This window comes from Ambystoma mexicanum, chromosome 11 (genome assembly GCF_040938575.1).
Source record: "Ambystoma mexicanum isolate Mex_15411 chromosome 11, UKY_AmexF1_1, whole genome shotgun sequence".
NCBI classification, from domain to species: Eukaryota; Metazoa; Chordata; class Amphibia; order Caudata; family Ambystomatidae; genus Ambystoma; species Ambystoma mexicanum.
Window position 1 is genome coordinate 1480656717 of NC_090934.1, and position 27606 is coordinate 1480684322.

Below are 27606 nucleotides of genomic sequence, written 5' to 3' on the forward strand. Positions count from 1 at the left end.
ATAGCTTCAACGCCATAAACTGTGGCAGGAGGCGCTATACTAATGCAAGATAACATAACAATAAGGAATCCCACTGAAGTGAAACACGTCAGTTAAATGTCTTGGCCTTTGTCCCAAAGGGACAGCAATGAGGAAAATTCCTGAAGGCGAGGCCATCCCTTCACCATGAAGTGCAAAAATCCAAGCTTACCATTTTCCGTCATAGACAGGAGGCACATCAAACGTAAGCTCTCAATCGGAGACACCTGGGATAGAGAAGGAACATATGTTTACAATTATTCTCTGTACTTTAAATCACATGTGTTTAAATACCTCACTCAAATGCCTACTGAACGACACCGCACCAAGCATAAAACCTAGGACCTGAAAAGGTTTCAGAGAGAAATGCCTGCAAAAATGTCCTAAATGTGCACAAAGTGTTAGGCAACCACTGATGTGTCCTTAGCTCCACTGGAATAGGCATGAAGACTGTCAGGAACACAGATCACCCCTTGAAAAGCACCCCTACCCTAGAAGCCATATGCGCTACCATAGGACCATATTCTGAAAAAGGGTTTCAGTGGCAGGGGGACTTCAGTAAAAGTCTCTCTGACCGCAAAAAGAGGTCAGGGATCCTAAAAACCAAAGGGGTGCAAAAATAAAAAAAGGTACAGCACAACCCAGAAAAATTGAATTCTGCCCAAACAACGTACTTCTGTGTTCTGTCAGCATTCCTCCACCCCCATCAGATCTAAATACAATACGGCAGCTGACAGATAATCTGATCTCGGGCAGATATCCTGGGAGTAAAGTTTCAGAATTCATGGGTAGCAGCCCAAGTGCTGCTTTACACTTTACGTCCAATGCACCTGACTGACGGAAGGCCCAGAATGGGTGGGCACTGGTTACAAGAGATCTGTGGTGAATCCAAGGGAGTCATCACAGATTCCCCGGCAGTGACCTCCTCCCATGCGGCCAGGGGACGGCAGCCGCTACCTATTCCTGACCATGGGGGTGGCTATTAGAGGGAGGATCACATGGGAGGAGACAACTACCAGGAAGATGTCGTGACTTCACTGGACGACACCATGTATCGCCCCCCTTTTCCATGATGAACACCCTCTAATGCCCATGACCTTAATGGCCTATTGCCAGCTGTTGGTTCCCCCTTGTAGAGGAAGTGAAGAAACCTCTTCTCAATATTCTTTAAGCCAACCCCCCACCCATGACCTGAAGAATAAAAACTCCAATTAAACCTTTTTTGTTTCTGGTGAACCTTAATGTGAAACTGTTCTCTCATGTAAAACCTCTAAATACTGTTTGTCCAATGTCAACCATGGACTTTAACTCCCATTACCACCTAAGTACTGAGACAAGGAGGATGAAAGAGTTGGTACAAGGCAACAGGAGCCCGAAGCTCAGTGTGCAGACTAGTTGTTCTATGAAACCACCTGTGTGTGGGACATTTAAAGATGGCAACCGCACTACAGATTGTGGCAGTGCAGGAAAAGACATCAGTTCCTCGGTAGGGGCTTATAAGCACTGGGGCCACAAACCGGTGTGGCGAAGCATTGGAGCTCGCTGAGACAGAAGGAGAGACACAGTGCGCGTTGTAAGGAACTCACAGTGGTAACAGTAAAAACAGACACAAGTGATCACAGTTCAAGGGTGTTTATTAAATTGTATGCAGGTTGGAAAAATGCCAAATCTATACCTAAACCTAAGATGGGAGCAAGCGTCGACCATCAAATAAAAATAAGGCAGTCCTGGTGACGTTGTGTCAAACAAAAGGGTCTATACTAAAAAAAAAACTATTGTCAAACCTTATAACAAATACAAAAAGGGTGTTGATGGTTTTAAGAAAAGAAAGAAGTGTTCACAAATATTATGTCAGGATGCGATAGCTTGGGCCTTCCTTGCCCATGTTTTAAGCACGGGGTAAGGTGGGATCACAGAGCACAGTATTCTCTTGAGCTTTCCCAGGCACGAGATGGCAGTTCCGTTCCACCTATTAGGGCAGTCGATGGCCAAGTCTTGTTTCCTTTGAAAGTCTCATGGCTTCGAGGGCCTGACGTGTTCAAATAACCAAATCAAAAAGTTCCTTTCACCAAATGAAAGTTCTTTAGGGTGATAATGGTTCACCCCTGGGTCCCGCTCTTCTGGGCGCTGACCCCTCTCAATTCTTAGCCATAGTTCACGTAGGGTGATGGCTTCACCCCTGCATCCGCCTCTTCCGGGTGTCGACCCCTTATGTATCGTATTCCACAATTTATATATCAGTTTTTTTCTCAATAAACCTTGGATGATAGCTTCACCCCTGGATCTCTCTCGTTCGGGCTCGGACCCCTCTTGACTGCCAGTAATTGGGTGAGGCTTCACCCCTGGATTTCCCTTGCTCGGGCTCGGACCCTTCTCTAATTTCAGCCTCCCGGGTTCACAATGGCTTTCTCTTTTAGCAGGATTCACTTCCCTTGCTTTTCAACTGTCCTTAGATCAAAGACATTCGATTGTACAGGGATTTTGCTTGGCCCTCAGTGTGACCACTTTGACCTATTTCCTTGGCTCCCCTATAGCCGTCTGTTATCTGTAGTTTCACTCAGATGGGGATCGACCAGAGTCTTTTGAGTTAGTTCCCTCTGCAGCTGGTCACCCCTTAACACTTTTTACAGTTCTTTGAACTTGGTTCAAACTTGCCACTGTGCGACTTTCATTCACCACAGTCCGGTTCTTATCGGTTTCCCCTTCGACTTACCAGCTGTGATGAACCTCTTGGCTTTTCTCTTCACTGGAGTCAAGGCCAGTACCACAGTCACGGGAGCTTCCCTCGTTCCTGCTTATCAGTGAAGGCACGCTGCGGGTACAGCCGGCATCTGCTGCAACACACTTGGGCTATTGTCCTTGGTCTTACGATTCCTTCTGTGGAGGTTTCGCAGGTCGGCGTCGGAAAGGGTAAGGTTGTTTCGTTACTTGTCAGGCTCTTGCTATTCGCCTCTTGAACTGCTGGGTCTCGATAGCCATGTCATCGTGCTGTCTGCCTCACTCGTACTGTGCTCTCGTGCTCCACCTTTTATACATGTGGGGAAGGGAAAGGGCCGTTGGTGTGTGTGATTCTGATCAAGTGCCTGACTCTGCCTGTATTGGGACATGTCAGGTAAATGGCTCTGGTGTTAGTCCGTTGACTTCTGTGTTGTGCGAAAGTGCTTGTGTCAGAAAAGGGGGTGGGGGAGCAGTGTTTTTGATTGTCCTAGAGAAGAGGATGGGGAAAAGGTGTTGAAGGAAGGGGGATACCTCGTCTCACCCGTCGGTGTCCCATTCCCCAAAGGACTCCCTATCCAGGTGATCCTCCCTCACTGGTCCACCACCAGGAACTGGATCCAATAGCGATGGCCGTGTCCTGGCCACCTGGATGACAGATCCCCAGGAACTAGCTAGAGAGACACCTTAAGGTTTCTCACAGCGAGCAGGACGTGCTGTAGAGACGCTGGTAGCCGCGAGAGAGTTCATGGGCGCTTGGTAGCTCAGAGAGGCAGCATTCTCCTTATCAGGACCTGAAGGGAAGCAGGCATGTGACAGCAGAGAAGCAAAGGGAGCCGGAAGGACGTCTATACAATCCAGAGTCGAAAGCAAGCAGCAGAGCCATGCTGCAGAAGCGCGAACAGGATCAGAGATTCTGGGAGAGAACTGGGGAGTCAGCTCAAAGCAAGTGGTGACCCTGGGGCGTTCCTGCGGCTGCACCAACAACAATTTGAATGTTATGAGATTGAGAATACAGAAAGCAAAAGAAGATTGTTTGAAAGCAGAAAAGGCAAAGTACAGAACCAAACCCCAATAAAATACACATGCTTGAGATGCAAGTGTGGGGCAAAGTTTGATGAACATTAATGCAGGCAGATATACCGAGTCAAGAACGGTATATGCAGTTTTTGTGATACAGAGGGACTGTGAAAACACATGGGAAGGATGCCAGGCAATTGAAACACAAGAAGTCCTGGCAAAGGAAAGATATCGGGCAATCGAAACACAAGACAGGTCCTAGCAAGGGAAAGATACTAGGCAATTGAAACACAAGAGAAGTCCTTGCCAGGGAAAAATAACAGGCAATTGAAACACAAGAGAAGTCCTTGCAAGGGAAGGATACCAGGCAATTGAAACACAAGACAGGTCCTTGCAAGGGAAAGATACCAGGCAATTGAAACACAATACAGGTCCTTGCAAGGGAAAGATAGCAGGCAATTGAAACACATGAGAAGTCCTTGCAAGGGAAAAATACCAGGCAATTTAAACACAAGACATGTCCTTGCAAGGAAAGGATACCAGGCAATTGAAACACAAGAGAAGTCCTTGCAAGGGAAAAATACCAGGCAATTGAAACACAAGCCAGGTCCTTGCAAGGGAAGGATACCAGGCAATTGAAACACAAGAGAAGTCCTTACAAGGGAAAAATACCAGGCAATTGAAACACAAGACGGGCCCTTGCAAGGGAAGCATACCAGGCAATTGAAACACAAGAGAAGTCCTTGCAAGGGAAAAATACCAGGCAATTGAAACACAAGACAGGTCCTTGCAAGGAAAGGATACCAGGCAATTGAAACACAAGACAGGTCCTTGCAAGGGAAAAATATCAGGCAATTGAAACACCCGGGATAGAAAGGATACCAGGCAAGAAAAAACTGCATAGGAATTCCGGGCAGGGCAGTATTCCAGGCAGTTTAGAACTACAAGAGAAGTCCTGGCAGGAGAGTGCACCAGGCAGTTGGAAGTGCATAAAGAGCCCTGGCAGTGGAGTATATCAGGCAATGTGCAAAGCTACGGGAAATGTTAAAGAAGGACATTGTCAGGCAAAAGACTGTTGCAGAACTTGTTGCCTAACAGGAGTATTGTGAATCAAGGAGAGGCATAAAAGAACTATTAGCAATGAGACATTGCCATCCCATTTAAGAATCCAGGTAAAGGGAGCCACCCTCTGGATCCAAGGTCTTTTCACATTAGTGGGCATTTTTGGGGTCAGGATAGGACGTTTTGCACACAAAGATGACTTTTCAGTTTTTGACATCCTGCCACAGACAGATCCTTCATTTTTGGATTTTAGGTAGGGACACTGTCCAGCCTTCATTTCTGATGCTGCACAGAATGTAATATGTCATTTCATAGACTGTTACTTTTAAAGTGTGCACGTTGGTCAGAATCGGCCATATACATATGCATATACGTGTATATAGGAGTAGGGGAAAGGCGGTGGTGGCAGAGGGTGGGCTGTGGGCTATAGAGGGGTTAATGGGGTGACCTTCCATTAAACAAAATGGTCGAATTCATTTTGACAAAAAGTGCATGAACAAAGTGCACACATTTCAAAGGGTGTCTAGAAAAACATGTAGAACCGGAAGGAATCAATAACAGACATGATACAAAGTGCAGGTCATGATCAAGGGCTCAATAGAGGATTTAGAAGCATGTGTTCCCTGGTGAGGCCCCAGCGTACATCAGAAACAGTCGACCTAAAGGTCGGAAGACCTCCAACAATACAAGTACAATTGGAGCGCCTTCCAATCATCCAAGTTGTAGAGTGTTCTTTCTGTATCTGAAGATGGATTAGGAAAGATTTGTGGAGTTAAATGTTCTAATTCATACAGAAACGAGTAAGAAACTAAGGAAGAAAGGACAGGCAAGTTCAGAGGAATTCTTATATTTATTTATTTATTTATTGTGCACTTGTAAGGCACCTATACAACAAGTAAATTGTGCCTGAAAGCACTATATACACCTAGGAACTCGGATTAACTATAGCAGAGCTAACACAATGAAGATTGTCTTCCATGCCACGATAGGGGCTGTGGAACCACAAAGTTAATAACACACTAGATAAATCTCAAACTATATAGAGTTTCCAAACAGAGAATACACATGGGAACACCGTCAAAAAGTAGTTTAACTGCAGAACTTTGAAAAGACAATCATTCCTGTTCCGAGGTTTCTATAGGCGCCAAAAGCAGGCAAATAGGAGATTCACAAACCTTAATGCCAGATTTCATCAAAGTGGAAAACAAATGACAAAATGTTGTTTAAAACACAATAGATTGATATGCTTTTCCAAGACCTGTTGACATATCCAAAGCTAGTTAGTTTTATACCGGTGCTTGGCAGCCTGTAGAAAGATGATTGCAACAACACAAACCTTGATAGACTCCGGGATTCACTTCAGGAACTGTGAAGCATCATGAAGCAAAACACAGACACAGATTCAAAGTTCAAAATCAAATGGTTTATTAAATCAAATGTCAGGATGGTTGAAGGCCTACCTTGCCCTATGCTAAGGTGGGCTTTCCCTACCTGAATGAAACCAAGGAAAGTCTAAGTCAAAGAGTTCAACAAAAAAGTCTATCTGTGTCCAAAACCTATCCTTGCCCTCGCACCTAAAGCTAAAAAATGTGTAGGAATGTGAATAATTAAAGAAATGGCGATGAAAACACAGTTCTGAGCCTCTTCCAGCTCTTAGCTTCCTTTTCAGCTTCCCTTCCCCAAGTTCAAGAAAGTTCCACAAATCCTTGGGGCTCTCGTCCCCAAGTTCAAAGCAAAACAGTTCCACACAATCCTCAGAGTTCCCGTCCCATAGCTCAAGGCAACAAAGTTCAAAAGAAAAGGGTCTTGAGGCTCCGTCCTCAAGACAACATTTACAGGTCATCAACTCTGAGTTCCCTTCCCCAAGACTTTAATGTAGCAACTTGTACTTGTCTCAGTTTCTCAATGTTCAACACAACTCCAGGTTAACTTGACCCTCCTTCTGGATTGCATCAACAGTGCTCCTTCTTGGTTTGTTTCTCAATGTTTTTGGTTTTCACAATTTTAGGGCTCCCCGGTCTAGGCGTAGTTGTCAGACCACACAGTCCACCCATCCCAGGTCACGCAACCAGGACCCCTGGGCTCTTCTGCCCACACAGGTTCTCCTGTATTGCCACTGTCTTCAGAGTCACACTCACTTGGCTTCTCTTGTCGGCCTCCTGGCTGTATGTGCAGGTTCACACTCTTCTGGCTTCTCCTGGTTAGCCTCCTGGCCTTGCAATAACGTGTCACACCTCTCATGGCAGTCTTAGGCCTTGCCACACTGTATCTATTCATACAGTTCACTTTGTGGTGGTTTTCTTTATTCCCCACCTTTGTGTCATGCTCTTTCATATGTGTGCTCTTATTTCGTAGATTACTTTCAAATGGGCACTCTCCCTTTTAACTTTCATCAGCTAATAGCTGTGCCTACAAAGTTTTCATACAGTTCGGTATTCAATTTGATTTAGACGGCAGTTCGTTACTTATGCACAGCCCCTAGGAGCGCCCCGGCTTCGAGTGTAATTACCCTGCACTTACCGGTCCTCCGTGTTCCTCTCCAATGGCCTTGCTGCTTCCCTTCTGCTTCACAGTCTGGCGGCTGGTCACTATGAGGCCCGCTCACACTCCGGGTGCTTACCTGCATACGCCAGCAGCTGCGCTCCTTTCACCGGACAGCTCCAGCTCCTCTCTCCCGATACCAGAGGCTGCCACACCTATGGAAGTCTAACTGCCCAACTCGCCCTGGGCTCCACTCGTCCCCTGGGACTTCTGCTGGCATCCTGGCTTCCTCTCAGGTCCCACCATGGCTGCCTCCTCACACGCAGGGTGCCCTGCTGGTCTCTCCTCTTATACACCTGCAACCACTTGACAGTTTGCAGGTGTGACTTCTCAATTGAATTTGCCGGACTGTAGTTAGAGGGACATGCCTGGCCGTCACAGTACTTTACAGACATCTTCCTCGTCCCAGTACTAGAGTGGTGAAAGGAGTTACTAGTGTTCATTACTCCTAGTCGCCTCTTCCTCGTCCCACTACTGTCATAGGTAAAGAATGGGAAAATGAGGGAGATGTTTTACAATAGCCCATAAAGGCCAGGGGGTGGGGATGGTAGGTTGGTTTTCAATAGGAAAGGGGGGATACCATGTCTCGCCTTTGGGGTATCCCACTCCCAATCCCCAAGGACCCTCCACCCAGGTGATTCCCCCTTGCTTCTCCACCCCCAGGGTCAGGATTCAAAAGCGATGGCCTTTCCCTGGCCACCTAAGAAGAGGATCCAGGGGGAGTAGGAGTGAGGATACCCTCAGGTTTCTCACATGCCCTTCTCCTATACGGGTTTGACTGGGGTGCTTCACATGGAAACCGGGAGACAAAGTTCACGTTACCTTGCGCTTGACCATTCCAGTGTTCCACTGTGAAGCAATAGGGTTGAAGGTCTAAGAAACCCTGGATAACCCTTGGGTTGGATTCTTTTCTCTGGTGTACTGGGTCCACCCCTAAGAAAATAGTACTTTCTTCTCTTTTCTGAATTGGGAGGTTCTGGTTTCTTTAGGAGGGGGAGTCTAGCTCTAAGAATCTTTAATTTGATTTCGGCCACCTGTGAAATCCATTGATCGAATTAGGGCAAATTAGTCCCCAGGACTAAGTGGGTTGGCAAGTTGGGAATTACAGCCACTACAAGATATAATTCTGTACCCAATATGGTGATGGGTATTTGGACTTGTGGGTAGTTTTCAATATGGCCATGCAAACAGCCCAATTTCTTTTTACCCATTTTATTCCATTTTTGAGGAAGTAGTTCTGCTCGAAGGTGTGAGAAACCAGAAGGTGTCTCACCTGCTAGTCCCCGGGGATCTGTCATTCAGGTGGCCAGGACACAGCCATTGCTTTTGGATCCAGTTCCTGGGGGTGGATCCCCTTCCCTATAACAACTTTAACCCATCCTACCAGGTAGGATATTTAAGAACTCTACCCCCCGCCCTTTTACAAAACAAACACTTTCTCACAGACAGTCAGTTTTCTCTCATAGCAGGCTAACACCCGAGCTGTATACCGGTCGTGTCCTAATACAATGGTCAGGCGAGGTCATGTAATTACTGACCATCACACACACTTGACTTCCATTAAGCTTCCCCACATGGATAAAAGGCGGAGCCCGAGAGCACACTCTGAGCGAGGTAAAGCACAAGAGGAAACAGCAGTTTCGAAACGGCAGTTGAACGAGAGAAGAAAGACGGCAAAACCGAAGGGGATGGCAAGGAGGGAAGTTCCCTTTTTGACAAGGAACCGTTACTTTTCGGAAATCTCGAGAATAGAAAGCGTAAGACCAGGAAACCAGGCTGAAGAATCCTGCATTATGTGTCGGAGATACCCGAGGCCCTCCCGTGTCAATAATCAAGGCGGGGAGAAGCATGAGCCGCCGTGGTACCGACCTGGGCTCTGAGAACAAAGCAGCGTCAGTGAAATCAACACAGCCGGTGAGCTGGGGAGAACGATACAAGACTGGTCTGTGTTGAAGCCAAGGTTGCAAGCAGCAACATTGTATGGCGAGTGCTGGAACAAACATTGTTAAAACGCGTGTGATAAAAGACTCAAGTAAAGTTGAACTGCTGATGAGTGATTGACCTTTCAAAGCAAGATACAATACCTTTGACAGAGTGGTCCGGCACCGCGTGGGTGCTCAATCAAAGATCTCTGTAAGGTATAAAGCTGAGAAGCAGCAAAAGTGAAAGTGAGAAAGAGGTTATATCGAGAAGAGAGCGAGTAATTGTGAATCAAAGTGGACCTGGTTTAGGGGGCAGTCTTTTATGGGGTGTCCAAAGCCTCTATAATAGTTTTGGTCATGGTGAAGGGATGGGGAAATAATAGGTAGATGATCTCCTTTTTTCTCCTTCTTCGTTAGCTCGGGCCTCCATTAACTCCTCCTCTAAATTCTTTGGACGGTTCTCCATGATATGCCCCCAATTTCCACAGAATAAGAATCTGGCTCATCAAAGGGGCTGATAGGAAACCTGGGGAACAATTCTCCCCGTGCCACCTTCTGTAGGGACCCAGATGTTGGGTTGTCCTGTAGGGTCTTCTGATCTATCGCTGGTGCTATTTGGACAAGAGGGATATCAACAGGTTCTGGTGAAAGAGGTGGTACATTGGATAGTAATTTATTGGGGTCCCCAAGGGCCTGGTCCCCGCAGAGAGGTTCCCCTAGTACTGAGAACTCTCCCTTTCCCTTGCACCCGACCTCAGGCTCCCCATCATTTAGTGGTTCCCTAATAAAAGGTATTAAGGAAACCAAGGGAATATGATGACTGAGGTCTTTCTCGTGGGATTCAGGAATGTTGACCTCCTCTCAGTGTTCAACAAGATTCATACTGGTCTCCGGCTTTACCTTCTGAGAAGAGAAACATTCTAGAGAGGTCAAGGTATTGGAATGTTTCATTTGATCACACATAGGTGCATCCTTGGCCTGTTTATAGTTCATTTTCTCCATCAAGGGATAGAAAAGAAATTCTGGGCTGTTATTCCCCCATGCCCTCCCTTAGTCTCCCCTGTGGGTGGCTCCCATAGGATATTGTATATTATCGCCCCTACTGATCTTCATTGGGTTAAAGAGAAATTTAAGAAAACACTTTTCAGTTCATCTCTGCAGGAGAGAAGGGATAACATTTTTTACTTTCCCTCTCTGTAGGGTAGGATATAGAGGGACCAGTTGATGGGGTAGTTTATTTGCTATTTCACAGAGATTATCACTTTGTCTCTTCGATGCACTAGATAATCTTCAGGCCAGAAGAGGTTATAGACGTTGCCCTCTATGACCTTCATGAAAGGTAGAATAGCGTGAGGGGTTAGTGTTTGGAAAAGAAACCCAATTCTGGAATGTGACTGAGAGAAGGAGTCTTGGTTTCCTCCTATAGGTCCCAGCCCACTGGTAGGCAACCTAACCTGTCTAGATCTTTCTTTTGGTACATAGGGCAGGGGACTGGAGTCTATGTTGGTCTCTGAGGTGTAGGATTCTCCGGTGGGAGAGGTGATGTTCCTCGCCTCTTTCTTAACAATAGTAACGTATGGACTACTCTCTCATTTAAATTTACTAAATTACGGGTCTGTCAACTTTCCCTGGCCACCTGAGAAGAGGATCCAGGGGGAGTAGGAGTGAGGATACCCTCAGGTTTCTCACAGAACCAAGTAGCTAAGCTTAGAAATGGAGAGCAAGTGTGGAAGCCCCAGGCTCCCATGCTAAGGTTCAGCTCAAGTGAAAGCATTCAAGGCAAGCAGGAGATGTAAAAAAAGTGGTTATGCTACAAAGGTGCAACCAGAAAAATGATGCAGGTGTTAGTAATGGGTGGGACCCCTGGATGCACCCAGGTATTCGGCTTGGACAAAACCACAAAGGGAATTCCTCTGATAATCGTATGTACCTCGTAGGGAGCTCTGGTAGCTGGCTTCCTAAGTGTTTTCTGTGACTTTAGGGTTATGCAGCAAGTGTGGGTCAAACCCACTGAATATTGGTGCCTCCGGCTTGTCAAAGTCTTTCTGTGATTGGGATACTTGTTCAGAACAAGTTGCTCAGTTGCAAAGCCCACAAAATAAGTATTTCCCCTTTGCTTACACTTAGACACCTGGTATTACTTGCATAACTTGGTAGCAAGATACGGCCCACCACAGACACGTTTTTCCTGGAAACGTAATAAAAAAAAAAATCACGCACTATAGACAAAGGTACTCAAGCCTGGGGTACTGCTCGTACAGATTTAGTGGATCAATAACTGAGAGATGGGGTGTACATGCACGCCAATGGGATCAATATCTAAAAGATGGGATGTACATGCACGCCAATGGGATCAATATCTAAAAGATGGGATGTACATGCATGCCAATGGGATCAGTATCTGAGAGATGAGATGTACATGCACGCCAATGGGATCAGTATCTGAGAGATGGGGTGTACATGCACGCCAATGGGATCAATATCTAAAAGATGGGATGTACATGCACGCCAATGGGATCAGTATCTGAGAGAGGGGCTGTACACGCACGCCAATGGGATCAGTATCTGAGAGATGGGATGTACATGCACGCCAATGGGATCAATATCTGAGAGAGGAGATGTACATGCATGCCAAAGGGATCAGTATCTGAGAGATGGGATGTACATGCACGCCAATGGGATCAGTATCTGAGAGAGGAGATGTACATGCACGCCAATGGGATCAGTATCTGAGAGATGGGATGTACATGCACGCCAATGGGATCAGTATCTGAGAGATGAGATGTACATGCACGCCAATGGGATCAGTATCTGAGAGATGAGATGTACATGCATGCCAATGGGATCAGTATCTGAGAGATGGGATGTACATGCACGCCAATGGGATCAGTATCTGAGAGATGGGATGTACATGCACGCCAATGGGATCAATATCTGAGAGAGGAGATGTACATGCACGCCAATGGGATCAGTATCTAGAGATGAGATGTACACGCACGCCAATGGGATCAGTATCTGAGAGATGGGATGTACATGCACGCCAATGGGATCAGTACCTGAGAGATGGGGTGTACATGCACACCAATGGGATCAATTTCTGAGAGATGAGATGTACATGCATGCCAATGGGATCAGTATCTGAGAGTTGGGATGTACATGCACGCCAATGGGATCAGTATCTGAGAGATGGGATGTACATGCACGCCAATGGGATCAATATCTGAGAGAGGAGATGTACATGCACGCCAATGGGATCAGTATCTAGAGATGAGATGTACACGCACGCCAATGGGATCAGTATCTGAGAGATGAGATGTACATGCACGCCAATGGGATCAATATATGAGAGAGGAGATGTACATGAACGCCAATGGGATCAATATCTAGAGATGAGATGTACACGCAAGCCAATGGGATCAGTATCTGAGAGATGAGATGTACATGCATGCCAATGGGATCAGTATCTAGAGATGAGATGTACACGCACGCCAATGGGATCAGTATCTGAGAGATGAGATGTACATGCATGCCAATGGGATCAGTATTTAGAGATGAGATGTACACGCATGCCAATGGGATCAGTATCTGAGAGATGAGATGTAAATGCATGCCAATGGGATCAGTATCTAGAGATGAGATGTACACGCACGCCAATGGGATCAGTATCTAAGAGAGGGGATGTACATGCACGTCAATGGGATCAATATCTGAGAGATGAGATGTACATGCATGCCAATGGGATCAGTATCTGAGAGATGAGATGTACATGCACGGCAATGGGATCAATATCTGAGAGATGAGATGTACACGCACTCCAATGGGATAAATATGTGAGAGATGAGATGTAAACGCACGCCAATGGGATCAATATCTGAGAGATGAGATGTACATGCATGCCAATGGGATCAATATCTAAAAGATGGGATGTACATGCACGCCAATGGGATCAATATCTGAGAGATGAGATGTACATGCACGCCAATGGGATCAATATCTGAGAGATGAGATGTACATGCACGCCAATGGGATCAATATCTAAAAGATGGGATGTACATGCACGCCAATGGGATCAATATCTGAGAGATGAGATGTACATGCACGCCAATGGGATCAATATCTAAAAGATGGGATGTACATGCACGCCAATGGGATCAATATCTGAGAGATGAGATGTACATGCACGCCAATGGGATCAATATCTGAGAGATGAGATGTACATGCACGGCAATGGGATCAATGTCTGAGAGATGGGATGTACATGCACGGCAATGGGATCAATGTCTGAGAGATGGGATGTACATGCATGCCAATGGGATCAATATCTGAGAGATGGGATGTACACGCATGCCAATGGGGTCAATATCTGAGAGATGAGATGTACACGCACGCCAATGGGATAAGTATCTGAGAGATGAGATGTACATGCACGCCAACGGGATCAATATCTGAGAGCTGCGATGTACATGCATGCCAATGGGATCAGTATCCAGAGATGGGGTGTACAAGCACACCAATGGGATTAGTATCTAAGAGATGGGATGTACATGCACGCCAATGGGATCAGTATCTGAGAGATGGGGTGTGCATGCACGTCAATGGGATCAGTATCTGAGAGATGGGATGTACATGCACACCAATGGGATCAGTATCTGAGAGATGAGATGTACATGCATGCCAATGGGGTCAATATCTGAGAGATGAGATGTACACGTACGCCAATGGGATCAGTATCTGAGAGATGAGATGTACATGCACGCCAATGGGATCAATATGTGAGAGATGAGATGTACATGCATGCCAATGGGATCAGTATCTAGAGATGGGGTGTACAAGCACACCAATGGGATCAGTATCTGAGAGATGAGGTGTACATGCATGGCAATGGGATCAGTATCTGAGAGATGAGATGTACATGCACGCCAATGGGGTCAATATCTGAAAGATGAGATGTACACGCACGCCAATGGGATCAGTATCTGAGAGATGAGATGTACATGCACGCCAATGGGATCAATATCTGAGAGATGAGATGTACATGCATGCCAATGGGATCAGTATCTAGAGATGGGGTGTACAAGCACACCAATGGGATCAGTATCTAAGAGATGGGATGTACATGCACGCCAATGGGATCAGTATCTGAGAGATGGGGTGTACATGCACAGCAATAGGATCAATATCTGAGAGATGGGATGTACATGCACGGCAATAGGATCAATATCTGAGAGATTGGATGTACATGCATGCCAATGGGATCAATATCTGAGAGATGGGATGTACATGCACGTCAATGGGATCAGTATCTGAGAGATGGGATGTACATGCACACCAATGGGATCAGTATCTGAGAGATGAGATGTACATGCATGCCAATGGGATCAGTATCTAGAGATGGGGTGTACAAGCACACCAATGGGATCAGTATCTGAGAGATGGGGTGTACATGCACGCCAATGGGATCAATATCTGAGAGATGAGATGTACATGCACGACAATGGGATCAGTATCTGAGAGATGGGATGTACATGCACACCAATGGGATCAGTATCTGAGAGATGAGATGTACATGCATGCCAATGGGATCAATATCTGAGAGAGGAGATGTACATGCACGCCAATGGGATCAATATCTGAGAGATGAGATGTACATGCATGGCAATGGGACCAGTATCTGAGAGATGAGATGTACATGCATGGCAATGGGACCAGTATCTGAGAGATGAGATGTACATGCATGGCAATGGGACCAGTATCTGAGAGATGAGATGTACATGCACGACAATGCAAGAATGAGCTGATGTCAGAGCTGAGCTCCGAAGCCACTCGTGTGCAGGGACAGTCACAGATAAATTACAAATCCAAAGGATAAAAAAGAAAGGGTCCCAGAAACCCAATCCCAATAGAGTGCTCCTTGTAACCTCTGGGAGCAGGGTAGGGGATGGCAATTAATATATATGCACAGGGGTATGTGAGCAGGAGCAGCAGTCCAGGTGCATAGGGTGGACCTTAGATATAAAGCTCTGTGGCCCAAGAAATGCTTCAGTCGCCCCTCCTGCAGAACAGATGCAATGCTCAGATTAACCTGTAATAGGCACTCACCTGCCTGTTGATATGCTCTTCAATAAAAGTGGTGCTCTCTCGAATATCTAAACCTTCAAGGATGGCTGATGGGGGAGAAAAGAAGAACCTTTCACCCATGGAATCTTAAGGCAGGAGATACTAGTCGCATGCATCCCTCTCGGGCCTTCCCATTGGTACTCACAATGTTCTGTCTTCAACAGCTCTTGGAAATCTTGTTTTGTTTTCTTTTTCATGATGGATTCACAAGCTCCAATATCTATAAATGCAAAAAGGATCTCTTGAGCAATGACAATAAGAAATGCGACCTGGGTATTTGATGGGTCACATTTTCCAAAACCCCCTAAGAGCTTAAACATATTGCGAAGGCAATATTCTACAGTGGAAAATATAGTTGCTTCTGCTGACCTGCTTATTATACTCTGCATTCCCCCCACAATCATGGCATCAAACAAGGAATAATAGCTTAGAGCTATAAGTGTGTTTAGAAGTGACGAGACGGGCAAGCGAGTCATGAAAGTTAGTAGATTCCTGTTCATGTAAGTACTTGAGTGTCTCTTGTAGGGGTTCTAGTGTTGTTAAAGTGCCACACAGAAACCAATGGAACCACGCCTGTAGCCTGACCTGTGGTTGTGATGAAAAACCCAGGTAAGTCCCAGTCAATCCCACCAGTCCAGAGCTGGCAGCAATCACCTCTTGGGACACCAGAGGAGTCCCCATGAAGAGATCCAGAGCAACATACCAGACTCAGCAACCCCAGGACAGAAAGCAGCCATGCAGGACACAGCCCCAAATGCAAGTCAAAGGGGAAATGCGGTTGAAGTCCACCTGCAGGGATGTTCTGCCTCAGACAACAGTGGCCTTTGAGGTTGAGTAGCAAGAGCAGTCCACCAACTCAGGCTCAGAAGTAAATACTCACACTGTTGGTTCCTGAAAACACTGGTCTAGGAAAGCAGAACAATCCAGTAAGTAAATGCCAGGGACTTGAACCAGAGACACAATGACCACGACGGCCAAAAAGAACAACAATCATCTTTCACAGGAGTGGGACCTACCATCCAGAAGCAGAATCAGCGACTGACATGGCTCCAGGAGGATGGAGTAAACTGTACAATCCACATCCAGATGGCTCAAAAGGCAAATGTGGATGAGATCCTGCAGCATGACAACAGTGGTGGTGAACCAGGGCGGCTCAGAGAACCAGATTGGGCATGTGTGATGAATCACAGGATTCTGTCACTTCTCCCCAGGGGGGAGCTTTTCCCTGTGAGGCTATGGAGGTGACCCAACTACGCAATACCCTCTGTAGCGCTAGAGGCAAGCAGAACCTCACCAAGAGAGACTCCCCTCTGGAGACTCCCCTCTCCCCTCTGGAGACAAAGCTCTGATAAGGAACTCCCTAAACCCCATTATATAAGCCCATCTTCAAAAACATCGAGGGAATGAAAGGATGAAGAACAAAGTAGAATATGTTATTGTTAAGTAAGCCCTCTAGCTTCACCTATGAAGAAGCACTTTGATGATACTGAGACAAAAGATTACTAGAACAATACAGAGTGCAATGCAAACAAAGAAGAAGGACTTTGACACTATGTGGGGGAAGTTCCACTGCAGCATCATAAAGCTTGGAGGCGGAGACCATCAGAGTTTCGAATCAGCTGGGAGAGGAAGTGTGATTACGTTCTCAGGGGAACGGCAGCCGACAAAGCAGGGCTGGTTACCGGAGTAGGAGTTGCCGACATGTGCACTGATGGGGACACTGAAGAAGCCACCACAGGCGCTGGAGTTGGACCGTCTAGCGGGGTAGGAGTATCAGACATCCCCATCCGTAGAGATGCCAGAGCAATCACCGTCATCTGCAACATTAGAACAACACGTGCAGGACCGCTTAGCGGGGATGCCGAAGCAACACAAACCACCGACCCGGGTGACACAGTGAGAAGGACTACGACAGGTGGGAACTGTTGCGGGGTGTGTGCAGCTCCCAAGGTCGGGCCCGCTCTCCGGCCCGGCTCCGCATGACATTGCGGCAAACCATGGAGAGTCAAGGCAGCAGATACAAACAGCAGATTAGACCGGCCACACCTGTTCAACAGCCAGCAGTTAACATCAGGGAAACAACCCTGTTGCAGCGAGACAACGCTAGAGGTCAAAAGAATACTAAAATCCATCCCATCTTGCCTGGCCAGTGTAGGACCACAGTCAAACCATAGAGGCAGGTTTTAAAGGAGGATGGGATTCAGAAGCTGCACCTTTCTATGCATAGAGGGGGTGGGAACTTACTAGACCAATGGCCAATCAGGGGAGGGTAGGGGATCCAAAGGAACAGTCCACAATGATGGTGTTGTTCATTCTTTTGCCAGCCTTTGACGGAAGAGGTAGTGTGGGACGAGCAGCACTTCACCTGGGCACATTGCAGGAGGAGAAGGTACCCAGTCGTTTTACCGAAAACAAAAGAGAGTGGTACATTTCACCGAAGTACATAACACCCAAATACACAGAAAATATAAATTAAATATGTATGGGGTAGTGGGGTAAGTGGTTAAAATGAGTCGGGATGGGGTTGGGATGGCGTTAAAATGGTAGAAAAACAGATGGCAATTTCTTTGTTTTTTTCATTCTGTGTTTTTCTGTATTATGGCCGCAATGAAATGTACCAATCTGAAATTTGGGTCGGTAAAATCGAGGAGAAGAAGAGAATCAAGGAAGGGTTGGGCTGTGGAAGAGGCTGTGGAAGAACACTGACCGACAGCAGCTCGGAGTAGATGAAGAGACTACAATGAAGCCAATTGTGGATTGATGAATGATAATAATAAACTGCATTATCTAATCAACTGGCTTTCTCCAGCCTGTCTGTGTTAACCCGGTCTTACAGGAATGGTGACTGAAACCTGGACGTATGCTGCCCGATGACAGAGAGAAGCCCAAGTACTTTCTCAGACAAATGGCGATAAAGGAGAGAGGAGACACGAGAAGCAGAGCAAAAGGTAAGGCGTCCTGAGCATGAATGACCGACAGGGGGCGGGGGGGTGATGTGAGAGTATCCCAGTCGACCTGGAGGTATATAAAAGACACTGATACCACTTCCCTTAAAGGATCGTGGAGCAAGCTAACCGATAGAGGAGCAAAGGAACAAGAAGCCGACTTGACATCGGAAGGAGAAGGTCCTAACCAGTCAGAAAGCCCAGTGACATTATCCCAGAGTTGTAATGTTATGTAACTTTGCATTTATATAGCGCCTTATGTACGGTATGATCTCAAGACGCTGGTAGGTTCAACGCCCTCTGGAACCGTAGTTCAAGTTAGTAGAGAGGGAGAGAGAGTCATAAGGTGCGTGTGTACACCGGATATGTGTACAGCAGGTGTGGCACTCGTATGACAGCTGCTTCTTAGTGGTAGGTGTGGTGGTTGGGAGATCGGGAGTATGTGTTCATTCTGGCAGGGTGATACCAAACTGATTCTGGCTGCATTAGGCCTGAGGAGAACGCCTAGGCTGGCGGGTGTGCAACCAGCTGTGTTTAGTTAGGATGATGTGGAGTATGTGGCAGGTGTTGGTATGGGAACAGAGTAATCAAGGTAACTTGGAAAGCGGAAGACCCAGGAGGAGGGCCAAAGAAAAATACTGGGATGCTCATACTCATCCCAGTCGAGATATATTAGTGACAGTAATTGAAAGACAAGAGAATCAAAATTTGAATCCTCAAACTAAACCAGACCAAGAAAAATGCTGGACATTAAGTAAAGAGAAGATATTAAGCTGGAGTAAAGAGAGAGGAACAGAGTTATTCTGTGGAAGGAAAGAGATAGTCCCAAATAGAGGAAAGGAAGAGAAGAGCTTAAAGGAAAGAAAGAATAAGCGAGTGTAGACTGTTGAGAGCTTGAAGAATCCAATATCTGAACTGAATGACTTGATAAAAGCAGTCACTAAGAACTATCAGAAGATACACTATTGAAGTGAACTTGTGGGGAGAAGGGAGTCATTCTCCTGTTATTTTGTTTTCTAAATAGTGGCAGGGTCAGGATAGGGTAGTTTGGGACAGTGGACGGAATTGGTTTTGACGCTCACTGACACGCAAACCTAATTAATTTGGTTAGGCAGGGAACATCCGTAGCCTAGGGAGACTTAGCAGTTTTCATTTTTCCTTTAATAAAGAATAGCTAGCTGTGAGATGGAAAACCAGAGTGCGTGTTCTTCTTCTGACCCGCAACATGTGGTGTTGGGGTCCCAATACCCTTCCAGGTGAGGACAGCTTCCGGTATCAAAGCTGGAGACTGTGACGGTAAACTGCCTTACGCAGCTCAGAAAACTATCCAAGTGCTGACGGATCCGACCCACTCCCTACCGGTGGTGCGTCAGGAATTGAACAAGTTACTTCTTACCTTGTAACGTTCTTTCGACGGGATGTTCCTCCGACGTTTTCCTTATCTTTGATAATACGTTTCCAGCTTGCTGGCCTCGGAAATTTTTTCTGAGGGCGCTGCGCGTCGACGTCCGCCGAGTCGATGTGCCTTGACGGCCACCGTATCGGCGCCGACGTCACCATGCCCATAAATAGCCACGCGCTGCGTCCGTTGCTCAGTTCCGTTTTGTAGCATAAGAAAAGTCATGCCTGAATTGGTTATTGACCTTGAAGGAGCGTAAGCTGCAACCACAAGGGAAGTATCACTGCGGGGATGGATGGGAGGGGCGATAAGGAATACTTCGGAGGAACATCCCGTCGAAAGAACGTTACAAGGTAAGAAGTAACTTGTTCTTCGAAGGGATTGTGTCCTCCGACGTATTCCTTATCTTTGATAGACTCCCATAGCAGTGGCATGTAATTGGAGGTGGGAGTGAGAATGTTATGTATCCCTTTAGGGATGGACTGAATGTAATACGGCCTTGCCAAATCTGGTCTCTTGACTAGTGGAGGAATCCAGATTGTAAAATTTTGTGAATGTATGTGCGGACGACCATTTGTCTGAGATTTTGGGGTGGCTCTTTCCATGCCAGTTTGTAACATTCCAGAATGGCCAAAATAATCCACCTGGAGATGGTTTGTTTTGTTATGGGTAGTCCCAACTTGTGACCTGAGTATCCTACAAACAGTTGGTCTGCTTGCCTGATCCTAGCCATTCTGCTGATGTAAAAGCTGAGAGCTCGCCTTGGGTCCAACCTATGTAGCCTTTCTTCCTCTTTCCCCGGATGGGGAGGAAGGTAGAACGAAGGTAAGGTAATTTTCTGAGTAATATGAAATTCAGAAACCACCTTTGGGAGGAAATTAGGCTTCACCTGTAGGACAACTTTGTCCTTGTGGAAAATTGTATGTGGGGGTTTACAGGAGAGAGCTTGTAGCTCGCTCCCCTCCTAACAGATGTTAGTGCTATCAATAGGACAGTTTTAAGCGTGAGAAATCTCAGCGAACAAGAGTGAAGTGGTTCGAATGGAGTGCCCATTAGGAAGTTTAAGACTAAATTTAAGTCCCATAAGGGAACCTGGAATGGTTTTGGAGGATAAACATTAGTTAATCCCTTGAGAAATTGTATCACTAGAGGAAGTTTGAAATACGATGGTTCCTCCGCAGTGCGCTTGAAGATAGAAAGCGCTGCGAGATAGCCTTTTACAGTGCCAACTTGAAGGCCTGAGTTTGCCAAGTAGAGTAGAAACTAACACTGTTGGTGTACCACATGAAAAAGGGTTGATATTCTCTTCCCTACACCAGCTGCAAAATTTGTTCCAACAGCAGCGGTATAAAGACTTTGTTGCTGCCCTTCTGGCCGAAAGCAACACCTCCATGACGTCATCAGGGAGATCCCAATCCTTGTACCTCACCCTTTCAGAAGCCAAGCGTGAAGGTTGAGTGTTCCGGTGTCTGGATGGAGAACTTGACCTCCCTTCTGCGAGAGAAGATTCTCTTTGAGTGGAAGACGGATTGGAGGACAGATGGACATATCTAGAAGGTCCGGGTACCACGTTCTCCTGGCCCAATCCGGGGCAATGAGGATCATGGTTTTCCGGAATCTTCTCAACCTCCTGATCATTTGAGGAATAACAGGGACTGGTGGGAATGCGTAAAGGAGTGGAAACTCCCAGTCCACTACGAACGCGTCTCCTAGAGCTCCTCTCGGGGGAAATTCCCTTGAACAGAACAGATCGCACTTCTTGTTGGTGCTTGTGGCGAACAGATCCACCTGAGGGGTTCCCCAAAGGGCGAAGATCTCTTGAAGGACTTCCTGAGCTAGCTCTCACTCGTGGGAGACTGTGCTCTGCCTGCTCAGAGCGTCCGCTGTCAAGTTCTTCACTCCGGCTAGGTGGACTGCCGATATAGAGATTCCTTCTTGGATTGCCCAAAACCAGAGCTGCATCGCCTCTCTGCACAGTGGTAGTGATCCTACGCCTCCTCTTCTGTTGAGGTAGTGCATGGCCACCGTGTTGTCTGTCATTATCAGGACATTTCTCCCCTGTACTGATGGCAGGAAAGCTTTCAGCGCTAGTCTGATCGCTCTCAGCTCCAATAGATTGATGTGTAGTCTGGACTCCGATGGAAACCAACGACCGCTGATGGTCAAGTCGTTGGCATGGGCTCCCCACCCCGTGAGTGAGGCGTCTGTGACTACTGTTATCTCCGGCCATGGTTGCCAAAACAGTTCTCTGGATAGGCCCACCATTGAAGGTCGCGGGCTACCTGGTCCGGTATCCGGAGGAGATCTGTCATTCTCCCTGAGAATTGCGACCACTGACTTCTCAGTGCCCACTGAAGAGATCTCATTCTCAGGCGAGCCTCTTGCACAAGGAAGATGCAGGATGCCATGAGGCCTAGCAACCTCAAAAAGTCGAAGGATGGGAGACGTTGGGCATTTTGAAACTTGGTGACCATCTGTAGAATATCTTGAGCCCTCACCTCTGGTGGCGAGGCTTTTCCCAGGGAAGTGTCCAGGACCGCTCCAATGAACTGGTGTCTCTGTGATGGCATCATCTGTGACTTCTTTAAATTGAGGGAGAAGCCCAGTTTGTGAAGGAAGTGGCAGACATAATCTAGCTGGGCCTGGGCTTGTTTCGAAGATACAGCCCTGATCAGCCAATCGTCCAGGTAGGGGTAGACGTGGATCCCTTCCCTCCTTAGACTCGCCGCCACTACCGACATCAGCTTGGTGAATACCCTCAGGGCGGAGGTCAGCCCAAATGGCAGAACTCGAAATTGATAATGAGAGTCGCCAATTGTGAACCTCAGGTAATTCCTGTGTTTGAGATGGATTGGCACATGGAAATAAGCATCCTGAAGGTCCAGAGATACCAGCCAGTCCTGGAGCTGGAGGGCCTGAAGGATCTGAGAGAGAGTTACCATCTTTAACTTGTCCTTCCTGAGGAACTTGTTCAATTCTCGTAAGTCCAGGATGGGTCTCAGTCCTCCGTCCTTCTTTGGTATGGGAAAGTAGGGGGGAGTACCAGCCCTCGTTCCTGTCCGCTACAGGTACCGGTTCTATGGCACCTTTCTCTAGCAGGTCTATAATTTCCTGCAAGAGGAGCGGATCTGGAACTTTTAGAGAGCTGTTCCCCGGTGGATGATTCTGAGGGATGTGTAGAAAGGGTAGGCAGTAACCTTGGGCAACTGTCTCCAATGCTGAAGCATCTGACGTTATAGCGTGTCATTCCGTCAGATGGTGAGTTAACCTGCCCCCTACAGGTGTATTGTGTGGAAAGGCCTCAGAGTGGTTTGGGGGCGGCTGATGCAGATGCCGAGGGTAAAGAGGCACCTGCTGCTGCTGCGGCCTTAGTACCTTTGACCCGTCCACCTCGGGTGGATCTCCTTGGGCCTCTTTGAGCCGGCTGTCCTCTGCCTTTCCCGAATGCGGAATAATAGCGAAAGGACTTTCCTCTCCCAGAGGTTCCTGAGGGGCGAAAAGGAGTTTGGCGGATAGCAGCTCCTAAAGATTTTGCTGCTGCTTTAGAAGTCTGCAACTTTTCCAGACTGTCATCAGCCTTTTTTCCGAATAGTGAAGAGCCGTCAAAGGGCATATTCAAAAGTCTGGCCTGTACATCTGGAACAAAGCCAGACTTTCGCAACCACGCATGCCTGGGGATTGTTGTACTTGCCGCCATGGCCCTGCTGATACTGTCAGCGGAATCAATGCCAGTTTGAAGTGATTCGCACATGGCATCTTTGCCATCTTTAATAATGTTAAGGAAGGCTTCCTTTTCCTCTCCTTCGGGTATGCAGTCAGCCGCTGATGAAGCACACTCCCACAGTGTGTGACTGAACCTGGCGAGCGTACAGGTGGCGTTGATGGGACTTCAACGCCATACTACAAGCAGAGAAGACTTTCTTCGCCATAGAATCATACCTCTTGTCATCTCTATCCTGTGGGACAGTAGGGTAAGCGGTCCTACTGCTAGATGGAGTTGCCGCTTGAACCACCAGGCTCTCTGGAGTCGGGTGTTTTGATAAGTATTCAGGGTCAGCAGCCACTACCCTATACTTGGCTGACAATCTTTTATTGACCGCAGGGATAACTTCAGGAGTTTCCCAATTAGATGTAATTTTCCTTTGTAAGGCTGCATGGAAGGGGACCACAGGGTCCTCCTGTGGACCTTTGTCTAATATGTGTTAGGTCATCCTGTTGAAAAACAGGCGAAGGCACAGACCAACCCATAAATTCAATAATTCTTGCCATAAGGGTTCTATAGGGTGTTTCGGCATGTTCCCCTGGGTCTGGCTTAACAAATTCCACTTCTGGGGAAGTGTCCAGCCCACTTGCCTCATGTAGTGACTCCTGTAGGTCCTTCAACCTTCTTTCCTCAGAGGTGAAATCCTCTAAAATAGGCAGTGTGGTCGTCTGTAACCCAAATGTTTCCTGGTCAGAATCTTCCCCCTCTTCATAAATTGAAGATAGACCAGGGTACTCTGACCTCTGAAATGGTGTAAAACCCATCTCTAAGGCAGAAGGAGCCAAACTCGTCATTATTGGGTGAGAAAACGTCGATGTCGTCGATGCCGATGTGACTGGCTTCGAAGGCGCCGAGAACGGCGTCGAGAAAACTGGAAGAGGTCTCGAAGAACCCAAGAGGATCGGGATCCTACTCGAGGACATCGACGACGGTCTCGGCGTCGGGCCGGAAGCCCTTGGAATAACCGATGGCTGTGGAGTAGCCTTGGTCTTCTCTTTCATCGGCGTCGACGATGGCGTCGAGTCGATCGACCGATGCATCGAGGAACCCTTCGACAACGGCGTCTATGGCGCCAATCAATGCGTCGAAGGAATCTTCGACGACGGCGTCGAAGATGGTGCCTTCTTACCCGATGGCTCATGCCGCTCTCGGGTGGAATGTTTCGCCGGGTGCTGCGACTCGCAGCGTTTTGATTTTTTGGGTTTATCACCCGGGGTATCACCCTCAGCTTTCTTCGAGGGGGTTGAGGCCGCTTTCTCGAAGACACTGAACATTTTCTTTCTGAATTCCTCCCACTCAGCCCGAGAGCTGTGTTTTGTGGGACAGGAGACCCTTTCAGGGGAAACAGAAGACGACGAGGAAGGGGATCTTTGACGTCTCTTTTTTGAGTGTCTTGAGCTCGACGAATGGTGGGAGCTACTTCGAGATCTAGAATGGGAATGTTTTCGACGGCGAGGAGACGAATGCCTCGACTCAGCCGAAGAAACCTTTGAGGAGGTTTTGACTGACTTACCTCTCTCGAGCTTCCCCTTGCGCTCCTTCAAGGCTTTCGCCGTCATGGACATGCAGTCCTCACACTCCGAACAATGGTGCTCGGCTCCCAAGCACCACAAGCAGATCCTGTGTAGATCCGTTATCGACATTTTTTTACCGCAGTCTCGACATTTCTTGAAGCCGATCGTGGCGTCGTCAGTTCCGATGAAGATGCCATCGAGAACGAGTAGGTATTTATTCGAATAGATATAGGGTTATCCTGACTGAACTGAGCAACGACGTTCCGAGGCCCCACGAAGTGTGGAAAGACGGAACTGAGCAACGGACGCAGCGCGTGGCTATTTATGGGCATGGTGACATCGGCGCCGATACGGTGGCGTCGAGGGACATCGACTCAGCGGACGTCGACGCGCAGCGCCCTCTACAGAAAGAATTTCCGAGGCCAGCAAGCTGGAAACGTATTATCAAAGATAAGGAATACGTCGGAGGACACAATCCCTTTGAAGGAGCGGTTTGGCGAGGTCTCGGGGTTGAAGGTTAATAGAAATAAGTCGGAAGCACTGGTATTGGCGAGGGAGGGTGCGGAAATAAGACGGGTGGTGTCTTCCCTAAACTTTAAGGTAGCTGATGTGGGGGTTAAATATCTGGGGGTAACACTTACGGACAAGGTGGAGACCCTCTATGAACAAAATTATAAGGGTTACCTGGCAAAACTCAAAAGAGAGCTTGATCGCTGGAATCCAATGACAATTTCCTGGTGGGGTTGCATGGTATCGGTCAAGATATCGGTCCTACCTAAGTTGCTTTACCTGTTTCAGGCTCTACCGATATCGATCCCCAAGACCTTCTTTCAAGCCCTTACAAAAATACTACACTCCTTTGTCTGGAGGAGGAAACCGCCCAGGATGGCAAGGGGAGTATTGTCTGCATCCCATCAGGATGGAGGCCTAGCTTTCCCTCACTTCCTCAGATACTAACAGGCGGGGCAGTTATGGGTCCTAAGGGAATTGATGGGGGGAGAAGGGCAAAAGAAATGGGCTGAACAAGATAAAGCTGTAGCGAGAACTCAGCTAGGGGATCTGCTATGGAAGGGCACACAGTGCGGACACTCAAACTTGAGAATAAGCAAAGTCTTGGGGGCCACACTGGAAGCGTGGGATGCTCAAACGAGAAGAGGGGTTACGACGACAGTGCCGGGTCCGTTCACTCCCATGTTCGGGAATCCGGATTTTCCACCGGGATGGAGAAGGGGGGCCTATGGGAAATGGGAGCAAGTTGGGTGGACTAAGATCGGTGAGATGTTCCAGGATGGGGAGGTCAAGTCATTTGAGATCTGCGCTGGACCTCTGGGGTTGAAGGACTCCGACAGGTTCAGGTATGGACAGCTTTGCCACTGATTAGTGTCGCCTGATATCAAACGGGTGGCCGAGAGGGATCTCACCCTCTTTGAACAGTACACCATAACCAATTCAGGGTCGAAGAAATTTGTCTCAACGTTGTACAAGTTCATAAATGTGCAGTCAGAGGAGGTCAAGTGGAACTACATGATAAAATGGGAATGATCTTTGGGGAAACCTATTACTAAACAGCAGTGGAAAGACCTATGGGGGAATATCGTTAAGCTGACCCGCTCCATCCAATTGAGGGAAATGTGGGCCAAGATTGCACTGCAGTGGCATTACACACCGGAGCGTCTGAATGGGATTTTCCCGACAGTCTCCAAACTATGCTGGAGGGGATGCAGGGCGGAAGGCACCTGGAGGCATATATGGTGGGATTGTAAAGGGATTCTGGTTTTCTGGACAGAGGTGAAATCCCAAATGAAGCAGATGTTCCCATATGTGGACCAATTGGGGGAGCGGGTTTGGTTGTGTGGACTGAGAGACCATGCTGCTGAGAAGTTCTCCAGGTCACAATGGAGATGTTTCGTAGGCTTACTTATTACGGCCTGGTCTGTTATAGCCCAGCACTGGAAGCAATGTGAACCTCTGGGGGTTTTTAGCTGGCTGCAGAGGATCTGGTCCTTGGTTACAATGGAGAAACTGTCGCACAATCTACAAGGCTCAACCGAGTCCTTCACGAAAAGATGGGGGGCGGTCTTGGACTTTCTTCAGTCGAACTACATGATGCAATGGTGTCCGCCTAGGATCAGGATTTTGGATCTATTTCAGGCTTGAGGGGCTCCGGAGGCTACCACCGTTGGGGGGGAGGCAAGGCAGGGGGGATTTGGTAGTTATCATTGGATGTTTTTTTGTTGTAATCAATAAAATCAATAAATATATATATATAAAAAAAAAGAAAACTATTCAAGGATACAAGGCCTGGCCCAAGCAGAGGGGGAGGACCAGCAGAAGGATGAACAACACCACGTAAGGACACACAGCACACAAAAATGCATTCAAAAGCACACACAAGAGACACCAGTCCCACCAGTATTGCCTGACTTGGGCTCCAAATCAGTTACAATGGTTTCCGTCAGCAAAACCGTCCAGTGGGTAAGCCACTATGCTTACTTTTCTAAAATCCTGCGGAACTGAGTGTAGGGACAGTGTTTCCCCTATATGTACCTTCCCTCACACAAATGCCTTCTGCCAGTCATCCAATCCCATT

At 47.4% G+C, this 27606-nt stretch overlaps 1 protein-coding gene across 1 annotated transcript in view; it reads right to left on the reverse strand.

Annotated features, from left to right (window-relative positions):
* Positions 1–27606, reverse strand: part of VPS33B (VPS33B late endosome and lysosome associated) — a 312860-nt gene that overhangs the window by 111387 nt on the left and 173867 nt on the right. Inside the window, exons 15-17 of the mRNA XM_069625205.1 lie at positions 15541–15615; positions 15378–15442; positions 191–245 (exon numbers count right to left, since the gene is read on the reverse strand). Coding sequence (XP_069481306.1) covers positions 191–245; positions 15378–15442; positions 15541–15615 — 195 coding nt within the window. The remainder of the gene's footprint in view (positions 1–190; positions 246–15377; positions 15443–15540; positions 15616–27606) is intronic.